This window comes from Hordeum vulgare, chromosome 3H (assembly GCF_904849725.1).
Source record: "Hordeum vulgare subsp. vulgare chromosome 3H, MorexV3_pseudomolecules_assembly, whole genome shotgun sequence".
Taxonomy (NCBI): domain Eukaryota; kingdom Viridiplantae; phylum Streptophyta; class Magnoliopsida; order Poales; family Poaceae; genus Hordeum; species Hordeum vulgare.
The window spans coordinates 206,470,652-206,482,786 of record NC_058520.1 but is presented as its reverse complement, the minus strand read 5'-3'; the positions used below and the strand labels follow the sequence as shown (position 1 = coordinate 206,482,786).

The 12,135-nt window shown below is 40.3% G+C and overlaps 1 protein-coding gene across 1 annotated transcript; it reads left to right on the top strand.

The window, feature by feature from the left end:
• The first annotated feature begins 236 nt into the window (after positions 1-236).
• Positions 237-8,510, top strand: LOC123443525 (glucosidase 2 subunit beta). Its single transcript, XM_045119916.1, has 16 exons — positions 237-437; positions 533-646; positions 919-1,014; positions 1,183-1,422; positions 1,504-1,682; positions 3,358-3,432; positions 3,524-3,595; positions 3,909-4,260; positions 4,363-4,467; positions 4,548-4,649; positions 5,224-5,281; positions 5,378-5,446; positions 7,616-7,703; positions 7,800-7,861; positions 7,961-8,012; positions 8,100-8,510. The coding sequence occupies exons 1-16, from the start codon at positions 344-346 to the stop codon at positions 8,157-8,159; spliced, it is 1,818 nt and encodes a 605-aa protein (XP_044975851.1). The 5' UTR covers positions 237-343; the 3' UTR covers positions 8,160-8,510.
• The last annotated feature ends 3,625 nt before the right edge of the window (positions 8,511-12,135 follow it).

The window sequence follows — 12,135 nt, the reverse complement described above, 5'->3', positions numbered from 1 at the left end:
TGGGAGTTGGGAGTGGACATATTTTTCCAAGAAAACCAATGCATATACCTTTCTTATCAAGATAACTATTCCAGAAATACTTAGCCATTGGTGAAGTAATACTCTTGCAAACTTGTTGACGATCTACAGCTCGCGGAGCTCTGTAAAAAATCAGTGAAACCAAAAAGACCTGGTTAGGAATACAAGTGTGCAAGGGTACGGATACATATAGAGTACACACTCGAGTCGAATCGAGTCTCGTTCCGTTTTTCCCTGCGGGGCGGAGGTTCTTTGCCTGGTGACACCCAAACCTGAAGCGAACCCACGCTGTTAGCCGACCCGTCCACTGCTGCTCCGGCCAGCCATGAGGGTCCTCGCGCTCCTCCTCTTACTATGGATCTCCGCCGCTGCCGCTGCATCCGCGCCGCCGCTCGAGACCCTCGGCATCCCTCCGCAAGGTTCCCCCCGGATCTGACCGCGCTTTGCTTTCTTTTGCGCCTTCTCTGCCGTCTCCAGGTAGATGCGGTTCTTAATTTAGCGTTGCTGGGCGCAGATGAGGCGTACTACAGGGGCGGCGTGATCAAGTGCAAGGACGGGTCGGGCAAGTTCACCAGGGATCAGCTCAACGACGACTTCTGCGACTGTCCCGACGGCACCGACGAGCCAGGTACCGCCTCTTTCTTCTTCTTTGCTTAAAATACATGTTCTTTTTCTTCCGCGTCTGGTGTGATTTCTCCGAGATTGCTGTAGAGCCAGGCTCCCTTACTTTCATGGCCTGTGCGCGTTAGTTTTAAACTCTGGGAGTCTTGGGAACCCATGCGTGCCGGAGATGTGTGAAAATTTGGATATTTTCTCTGTTAGGCTCATGTATTTGTGCCAATGCTGTAGTTTATTGCAGGAGATCAGTTCATTGAATCATGTTCCCTTTTTCCTTCGCAGGGACATCTGCCTGCCCGGAGGCGAAATTCTACTGCAAGAATGCCGGACATTCTCCAATCACCATCTTCTCGTCGCGAGTGAATGATGGTATATGCGGTAAGAGGCTAATAGCAGTTGCTTTTTCTTTGTTCCATTGATTTACTTGTTTTTTGTTAGAACTAAAGATTCATGTACAACAAAGACTTGAGCCCGAGAAAATGGCTGGAGCTCCTGTTCCATCAATCCTTTTATAACTAGCTATTTTTGTTCCTCATTGCTTGCTAGATTGTTGTGATGGGAGTGATGAATACGGTAGCAATGGCACTTGTAAGAATACATGCTGGGAAGCTGGGAAGGCGGCGAGGGAGAAGTTAAAGAAGAAGGTAGCTACATATAAAAGTGGTGTCGTTATTCGGAATCAGGAAGTTGAAAAGGCAAAATTGGCAATTGCTAAAGATGAAGCAGAGTTAACAAAACTGAAGGGTGAAGAGAAGATACTCCAGGGGCTTGTCGACAAGCTCAAAGGTGTGCCCTCATAGCTAACTCGTCGTTTTGCAAAGAGTTATGTGTAGCTTTTATGTGTCCAATACTGTCCATGCTGTGCAGAGCAAAAGAGATTAATAGAAAAGGCGGAGGAAGAGGAGCGCCTAATAAAAGAGAAGGAAGAAAAGAGAATTAAAGAAGAAGCTGAAAAGCAAGCTGCTGAGGAAAAGAAAGCATCTGATGCCTCTCAGGAAACAGATTCTCAGGACACTGATGAGAAGTCACAAGAAGGTGAAAGCAAGGTTGGCGTTTCTTCCTATATATTGGTTGACCCCTCGTCCACCTATTCCATGTTGGTTACTATCACGTAAGTTCATTGTTCCAAATATTGGCCAGTTAATTGGCATCTTGGTCAGTTAATCGCTACCCGGTGGGTCACCAAATAGCTGAAACTGAAAATCTACTTATTTATCCCTACTCAGCACCCGGCTGATATGGACATATGGTACTAGTTACCGATATCCTGAACATTGCCTCACTTTGAAGAACTATAACTCGTCATCCTCGTCCATAATATCATAAGTCGACTTACCTTGATAGGAGTACAGTTTGTACTTGAACAATTCACAGAAGTAATGAAATAATCATGAATTTAGTCTCTTGTATTTTTTATATTTTTAAAATCATTTAAACTGTCCATTTACAAAATAAAGCCTTGAATGGTTGGTTTAGTACTTCAATTTTAGGGTTTTGCGCTAGATAAACTGAATTATTAACATCGAAAAAATGGATTGCTAACTCCCCTTCTTGTGGTTGCAATTTTCATAAGCATGCACACATCAAGAAACAGATACAGCCCGTGTTCCCTGGAGGCTGTATGTTCCAAGTAAATCTATCAAGAAGTATTTTGTTCAATTCAAGTCAAGGTAGGGTAAGGCGAGGTACCACCACCTAACTGCCTGAGGCGATATCGTATGACCCCCCTCCCCCCGCCCCTGGATGGCAGCAGGTTTTATAATATTAAGTAATGCAGCCTCCCTGACCTTCCCCTTCGTTGAATGATGAATCATTGTCAACCTCCCTGACAGATCCAGTGGACTGGCCTCCTTCCCATGGTTTCTTCTTTATCTTCAGTAGCCCTTCTCTTTCACTCTCTCAACGTCTGCTCATCAAGGCCCCAATCTAGCCAGGAAGAACGGAAGGGAGGAATAAGAGACATACCCCAAAAAACAGAGATGAAGCAATAAGAGCCAGCAAAATGCCAAAAACAGAGGGACGAGGAAAATCCGAACACTGAGCTTTCCTGCTGTGGATGGTAATGGAGGGAGAAGTTGCACCCGCGCCAGAGCCAATGGGGATGGTCCCCGTCCCATCCCCTTCTCTTCTCTGATTTGGTGACTCAACCAACCTATTGGTCCCTTATTTTCTCATGCCATGTTCCCTACCCGCCAAACAATTTATGCTGCTCGCCCTGCCTCGTGGCGATTCCTGATTGCGCCATGGAGACGCCATGGCTTCAAGGTGAAAAGCATTGCGACGAAGTTTGGATGATCTGTTGCTATGAGCCTATGACAATTCAGAACCCTTTGATGCTTTGTCAACTGCTTTGCTTACGTAAAACCTAATGGACAAAGGGCGTACCCAGTGCTGAAAGCTCCCACACAAGGTGGGGTCTGGGAAAGGGAATTTCTAGACAGCCTCACCCTTGCAAAATAATTGTGCAAGGAGGGTGGTTCGAACCCAGGACCTCCAGCAGAGACTACCACGGTTAACAATAAGTGACAGCTTCATAATAATTGCCACGGTTAACTAAGAAAGCCCATATGACTAACACAGAAATGGCAACCATTGGCAAATTAGTGAAGTCCTCACTCCTCACGTATGAGATATAACCATATAGGTCCTCATTGCACATCTTGTTAGTTCACCTCTATAAAAATATATTTATGTTATTTTGTTACTTACTGTTTAACATAGGTAGCTGAACATCATGATGGAGATGTCACGGACCATGACCATCACTCACCGGAAGGCCAGACATCTGTTGAAGAGGTATAGTTAACCTTTGGTACGAGGAAATCGATATGCTAGTTCGTTTCAGTATCAAACTTGAGTGTATATATATGCTGTTTTTCCATGTCAGCCTGACATTAAAGCTGGAACTGGAGATGATGCACCACCGGTGGAGACATCTGCAGTACCTACAGATGAGCAGGTGGTGTAGTAACTGCTTTGCAGCTGATTCATGTCACTGAACTTGTTTAATATTTGCTATTGTGATGTGTTTGTCTAGATTTCTATGTCCTGTGACTAATAAGCTTTGTCCAAAACAGCACTTGCTTGTCTTTTCACATTGTTGTCCATATCTCCCATTATATTCGGTTAAGGATGATTGAATTTTTGTGTGGACGCTATTATTTATTACTTATACAATTATGATACCCAAAACATATTTGTACAATTTTTGTTGATCTTTTGGGAATGCATTTCCCATTCCAAGTTATGAAGCATTATTGTATGTTCTGCAGGACCCTACTTCTGCCGACTCTGAAGGTTTGTCAAAGGAGGAATTGGGTCGTCTGGTGGCTTCTCGCTGGACTGGAGAAAATGTAGATGATGTTGGTAAAAGCGATAAAAAGGGCCATGAGGATGAGATGGATATACCAGAACCTGCAGAAGAAGCATTTGAAGATGAGCATGATATACCAGAACCTGTAGAAGAAAATTATGCTGGCTATCATTCAGAAGTTGAGGATGATAGGCACAAATTTGAAGACGAAGAGTTGTCTAATATATCAGATGATGAATATGTTGATGATCATGAAGAACCTGATGAATCCTATAAATCTGATGACGACCGGAAAGGTGATGACCATTCAGGTATAGTATTTCTACATGACCACAATAATTCCTGTCCTATTGTATGCGGTTTTAAATTATCCTATTGTATGTGGGTTTTTTATATTTGATTTGTTCCTTCAGATTTAACTGCCTCAGGACAAACATCATGGCTAGACAAGATTCAGAAAACTGTACAGAATGTTCTACAAAAATTCAACTTTTTCAAGACCCCTGTTGATTTATCAGGTCAGTCGTACATACTACTTCTGTTGATCCTTCATGATTTATATGAGGATGTAGTAACACTTACACATTTATGATTATAGAGGCTGCTCATGTTCGGAAGGAGTATGATGATGCCAGCTCAAAGCTGTCCAAAATTCAGTCTAGGATAACCTCTCTGACAGATAAGCTAAAGCAAGACTTTGGTAAGTTAATTGAAACTTTGCCCCCCTCAGTGGCTGAGTGCATCACCCACTTGTATATTTTGCAGCTATTAGTTTTGTTAGGGATTTTTTAATCAAATATCGTGCTTTCCGTTGATGAAATTACTTCTTAAGCCATCCAGTAAATGTCAATGAGAACTGTGCTAACATGGTTCCTGAGCAAAAACACACTGTTAGCATGATTTTTACCTCGACCGGAGATTTTGTTGAAGTTCTGTAAAATAAGCTGTTTCTTAAAATGGCCAAAGAATAACTTAGAGTCATTTGCAGGATAGTGTAATCCAACCATAGATAAAGAACAGCCCATTGTATGTTTCTTTCATATATCTTTTCGGCTTTATTTTTAGCGGAATCTACAAAGTTTGCATTTCGACCTGTGGTACTTAAAATTCATTTTTCTCTTTTTGAGGCTTCATTTCTTTAGAACATTATTGCTCTGCATTACAAGTTAACTGCTACTCTAGATGCTGACCTCATCTGATTTGTTAGTCTAGTTAATACATTACCTCTGTAAACTTGTGAAAAATTGGAACTTATTGAAATGCATCCTTGTTAGGTAAGGAAAAGGAGTTCTATTACTTCTATGACCAGTGCTTTGAGGGCAAGGAGGGCAAGTATGTATTCCATCTCTAAACAAAAATTCATACTTTTTTCCCCACTTTATATTTGGTTAAGTTTACTGATTTTTGAATCATGATCCTTATTGGCAGGTATGTTTACAAGGTCTGTCCATACAAGAAAGCTTCACAGGTTGAAGGACACAGTTCCACCAACCTGGGGTATGTTTCTCGTGCTCCTTTCAGATTTAGTATTGTTATTGGTTATTTCAATATTTTCTAATGTAATCCATTGGCTAAACTTCAGATGTAACTTCATATTTAGTTTGGTCCACTACCACTATCATATTGATATGTATGGATGTTGCAGTATATGTGGATTGCACTAGCCCTTTTCATCAGTTCGGACTTTTGGTTGCGTTGGCTAGTGCATGAAGCTTAACATGGTATCGGAGCTAAGGTCTTGAGTCAAAGTCCTATTTGAAAAAATTGCTGGTAGCCCCCCTTTGTGTCCACGTAGAGGCCTCTTGAGTCATACGTGAGTTTCGCGTGCCGGCGCTCTACCGGTTGCACGTGTTGACTTGTCTTCCCCGTCACACGTGAGAGGGGGTGTTACAGTATATGTGGACTGCACTAGCCCTTTCCATCAGTTCGGACTTTTGGTTGCGTTGGCTAGTGCATGAAGCTTAACAATGGACATTCTCACATTCATATTCAGTATGGAAAAACAGTGGGTAATGCTATTCAAGAAAATGCATTGTGTAGATTAATAACGGAGTTTTAGAGAGCACGAGCTGAGATCTTGTTCATTCTTCATCATTACCGTGATTACATCTTCCAGTACAATAGCTTGCGAAACAAATATAGAATCTTGAAAGGTTGAGCCATGCTGGCCGTTATCTTGGAAACTGAATGATGTTCTAGAGTTGATACTTGCACGGAACAAGTAATGGTCGAAGTTACAATTCAGCGACCATCTACATAGGCAACCCGAATAGCTTCCTTACTATGTAGGTTTGTGTATATAAGCAACTTTTTTCTGTTATATTATCTATTTACGTGGCCATGTTTTCAAATGATTAATTCCATTCATGTTCTCTTAGGAATGCAATTCCAGGAATAGATTATGGGAGTGCAACCTTTCTTACTATCAACATTGTTCCTGCCATTTTATCTTTGAACATGGGCCATTTTTTAAAGAATTGCCTGAACAATCCTGGCTGGTTTAGCTACCAACTAGCTTAGAGCTACTTTGAAAGTTACTTGGAAGAGAATTATAGTTTCTATTTTCTCTTGTATATCTCTATCTCTACTCTCTACTTTAATAATAAAGCACTGGCTGCTTCTGGTCGTCCGTTATCTAAATTGCCCCTAAATTTTAAATATATTACCCACCAATGCCACTTATAAGTGACAAAAAAACGTTTCATACAGAAAAATCTTGGACTAGGCCGGCGCATGCAGGAAACTCCTATACTGCGCTCTATGTGCTAGAAAAAGACACAGCTTGCCAGTTTGGGCCGGCCCATGTATGGGCGACCAGTTTTTAATTTTTGGTTTTTCTTTTCTGTTGTTGTTTTTTTCTACTTTAAATAATTTGAGAATTGAAAAAAGTTTTGTAAATTAAAACATTAAGAATTTTGAAATAAATATTTAATAATTCGTAAATGTTTGTGGCTTCAGAAAATGTTTGCGTTTTTTAATAAATATTCACAAGTTTTGAAACAAATGTTTGGGAAATAAAAATATGTTCGTACGTTTTTTAAAGATTACGTATATTAAAAAAATGTGTATGAAATTGCACAAAATTTTGCCAATTCAGAAAACATTCATGTAGCGAAAAATATCCTAAAAATTCAAAAACTGTTCATAAATTAAAATATATAGTTTATTGATTCATAATATATTTGCTGATTCAAAAGCGATCATGCAGTTCAAAAAATGTTCATTAATTTCGAAAATTGTTCCATCAAGTCCCAAAAAATTGTTGGTCGATTTTAGATATGTTCGCCAATTAATGAAAAATATTTTTAAAAATGTTCACTTTAGAAAAAAACTGTTTGCAAATAGTATAAAATATTCATGAATTCTGAAAATGTCCACAATTTCAAATATGTTCACGAGTTGAAAAATGTTCATGATTTTTAAAATTATTCACGATTTCAAAAAAATGAGAGTGATAGTGATGTAGTAAAATGTGGTCATTACCATTCGAGATTATGATTTTATTTCTCTCGTTGCAACACACAGGCCGTTTTGCTAGTAACGTTCACAAGCCTACACATCCTATTCCGTGCAGGGGGCACACAAACATGCATTGCACTATGTTATCATTCCTAGTGCAGTTATCTCGTGCCGTAAGTGAAAATGTGGAAATTCTCTGTTGGTCAGGCGCTGGGACAAATTTGAAGAATCATACAGGATGATGCACTTTGCAAATGGAGACAAATGCTGGAATGGCCCTGACCGAAGCCTAAAGGTACTTGCTATTACTCAGGGTTGCATTCTTTCTATGCACAGTTATTTCCGTTTGCAGGTCTTAAAATTATAACTGTGTGGCTGAACTATTTTGCAGGTGAGGCTTAGATGTGGGCTAAGCAACGAGCTTAATGGTGTCGATGAGCCCAGCAGATGCGAGTGCGTATATTTTTGGTCCATGATAATACCTTTGATTTTTTTTTACCCAAATGCACATTATACCATCTTGCTTATTTCTATGTCTGTTTTTTATGGTAGGTATGTCGCTGTACTGTCAACTCCTGCAATGTGCATTGAAGAGAAGCTGAAGGTTCTTTCTTGTCCCTATCACGAATATGTTTTCTTTCTTCGCATTGAGGTTGGGAGCTAATGGAGTTTTGCTTTATATATGTAACAGGAGCTGCAACAGAAACTCGACGCTGCGTCTTCAGAACTGTCTGGCCATGACGAGCTCTAAACTGTCACGAGGAAACATTGACTCCACTATTACAACCATATAACCATAAGAAAGGCTACAGAGATGCATGCTGGATAGAAAAGCCTGGTGTTGTGAGTAGCCGCCAAAGCAGCTTTAGTTTGGCTAGGGAATTTTTTGAGCAAAGTGGTCAGATGGTTGAAATTTTCACATCGTCCTGATTTGCTAGTAGCTGCAACTGGATATCTTTTACTTTAGCTTCCTTTGAAGACGTTTCTTCAAATTGTTTATGTAGGTCATCTGAAAGAGACTAAGCCTTCTGTTTGTAACTTATCAGTTATGCACTGTGTTCTGAATTATACTAGTAGTGATACTATATTTACTTTCTCTGGATGGAACTTGTGTCTCATATGCTGCTGGCCCAATTCTTTTCTGTATCGAAACTAGTACGTACTCCTATCATGCAAGGGAGTATGAGGTATGTACTGAGACTATTATGAATTTGTGAATTTGACCGGGAAATGAGATGAACACATGTGCGAAAAGCTTCTTTGCATGGGCGTTGCACCATGTCGTTTCTTTGTGACCAAAGGATGACTATTCTTTTTTGGGCAGAACGAACGGTGATAATACGACTTTAAAACATGTTTACCATGTCGTTTCTTTGTGACCAAAGGATGACTATTCTTTTTTGGGCAGAACAAACGGTGATAATACGACTTTAAAACATGTTTTAACAAGTCCAATGTTATTAGCACCCGGAGAGGTCACTACAGTTTATGACCTGAGCTCTACTGATCTTGTCATTTTTAGAATCAGAAGCTGCCTTGCAATATTTTCAAAACTCCTTTTTTTTTTTGGTGTGTGTGTGGGGGGGGGGGGGGGGGGGGGTCATTTGTGTGTATGGAGTAACACTTTTAAAATAATAGATAAAGAGTGACCAGAAGTTTGTAACCTTCACAGCTTGTACATTGCTCATATTTTTTAAAAGGAACTTTGTGAGATAAAGCCTCCGCATATCTGGGTGTTATTCAGCGAAGCTAATGACAATTACTCCCTCCGTTCCTGAATATAAATGTTTTTAAAAATTTCACTATAAACTACATACGAATATATATAGACATAGTTTAAAATGTAGATTCATTCGTTTTACTTCGTATGTAGTTCCTAGTGAAAGAGTTACGCGTTTTGGAGCTCGGGCTCCATGAAGCCTTGTTTTTGAAAACCCCAAAATTCAATAAATTCGTATTTTTACATTTCAAAAAATTCTGAAAAAATCAGATATACATGAAGACATAACACACATGTGTGCAAATTTTTAGAACAAAATACGTTGAAACATTGTCTGTGCAAAAAGACAAATTTATGACTTTTTAACACATGATACTATTCATCTCAAAAGTTCATGAATTTGTTTTTTTTGCATAGATCGCATCTTAAGGTATTTCATCCTGAATTTTTGCACAAATATACATTTCATCTTTGTGTACTTGCATATATTTTTTCAGATTTTTTTGAAACAGAAAACTTAAACTATGATTTTTTCAAAAATAAAGGATGGCATCGAGCCTGAGCTCCAAAAGGCATTTTCGCTAGTAAAATATATAAAAAAGACATATATTTAGAAACAGAGAAAGTACAAACGAAATATACTAGCGAATTTGGGACGTAACGATGTGGAGATTGAAGGCCTGTTCGGCTGTCTACCAGCTCCGCGGATCTGCGGAGCACCTATTTTCCAACTTTAATATTTCAGCTTTCTTTGGTTGCCAGCTTCGGGAGCTGAATCTGAAGCGGAGGGATTCCGCGGATTCGCCAGCTTCGGAAGGTGAGTCTGAAGCGGAGGAACTTCGAACACCCCTGAATCTGACAGCTTGTTTGCGGTAGAGGCAAACAAATACTCCCTCCGTTCCTAAATATAAGACCTTTTAGAGATTGCACTATAAATTACATACGGATGTACATAGACATATTTTAGAGTATAGATTCACTCATTTTGCTTCGTATGTAGTCTTCTAGTGGAATTTCTAAAAGGTCTTATATTTTGGAACGGAGGGAGTAGATACTTATCTAGGGCGAGACATTGCATTGGTTTCTAAATGCAAGCAGTTGTCGATGAACTTTGCCAAAATATCATTTAAACATTGTTCTGGAAAGCTAATCAGATAGCAGATGAGCTAGTAGCTAAGCGTTCTTTTCGTACAAGATATCCAGGTTCTTGGGATGTAATCCTTGACTTTGTTTCTCATTTATTTTTAAACAACATGACCATCATATGAGGAATACAGTCTATTTGCTTTAAGAAAAAAAAATACATATCACATACTGCGAACCACTGGCGCGGCCTATATAGCTGGACAATACAGAAAGGAACTGCCCTCTAACAGCTGGACTTCGGGATAATTCGAGTCAAACACAAACTTTTCCATACCTACATTTTTTAATAATAGACCATAAGTACAAACCGAACAACTAATGTATAACCTCGGAAGAACTACTCCCTTCGTTTTTAAATATAAATCTTTTAAAAAGTTTTCACTATAAACTATATATGAAACAAAATAAATGAATTTATACTTTAAATATGTAGTTTATAGTGATTTTTTTAAATATTTATATTTAAAAACAGAAGAAGACCAATCATATAAACATTTCAATGCACACTTGCGAGCCTGCTTTGCTGATATTGCAATATCTTTGCCTTTTGCTGTCCTCTAGAATTTTGGGCCTTACGAACTGATCAATGTTTTGTTTTGTCCGATGAGACGTGGTTGTGTTCTTGGACACATTTGATGAAAAAGGATTTCTCTCTATTTCGTATTATAAAATAGTTATCACCACGATACGTCCGAACATACAATAAAAAGAAATAAAAAGAAACAAAGGAGAAATGACAAAGATACACGATGCTACAAAACGGCTAACGGGATACCAATGCACCAAGCAAGGCTTGAGCATTGAAGCCCTTAGCAAGCGCCACATCCTGCCATTGATAAGGTGAAGCCAAGGAGACTACTCCCTGTCGGTGGACGACCACACTGTCACCTTTCATGCATCACCACAACAAAACCGCTATCCGCCCCGCCCCCAAAGAGGGCCTCCTGCCCCCTCGTCCTGGACCGTAGTACGCCACGCCGTCGGCACACAAAGTTGCTCACCACCGAGCACGCATAGCCGGCCCAGGCAGTGGCCGAGAAGGACGACAAGTGCGGCGACCCCACCAAGCAGAGCAATTCCTCCACCAACACATCATCTCTGGCAAAGAGTATGGTGCCTACTGCAAGCCGTCGAACGGGGACTCCACTTGAGATGATCGACGACCAACTCGCCCAAAACCTCACACCACCACCACCTCCGACCCACGGCGGCGTCTTCAGGAAGAAAACAATGCCAGAACCCCGCCGCCGCCCAATCGAGGAGATTTTGGGCTTTCACTGTAACAGACCGAGATCGACGCTCCAGAAGATTCCCTTTTTATTTTGTTATCGCTGTGTGATTTATTTGGTGTCGCATTCATCATCGCATCATGCGCATTGCATTGACACTCCGCTGCCATCATTTTTTTCAAAACACACATCCATTATTAGTTGTAGGTTCCCCCCGTTCTCGTCGACGACCGTTCGAGACCAACCACACACGCACGCGCCCGCGACATCGTTTAAATTATTGTTTTTAAAAGTGTGTATAAAACTTTTTCGAAATGGAATGATAGTTGGCGTGCGTTCTTATTTTATTGTAGGTAGACCGCCTGCCAAATTTCGTCGCATTCGGTGGTTGTTTGATACCCGAACCGTTAGACATATCATGACACTATAGCCGGTAAAACCGCAGTCGTTTTTGGTATTTCAAACATGTAAGGACTTTCTACTTCCCTCTCTTCTCAGCCCAACCCCCCTCTACAGCCCACCTAGCCCAACCTACCCTATCCCCGCGACAGGAGCCATCCAATTGCGACCGAACGGTTCAAAAATGGACTATACCCCCTAAACCTAGTTACCCCCACTATATAAGGAAAGTT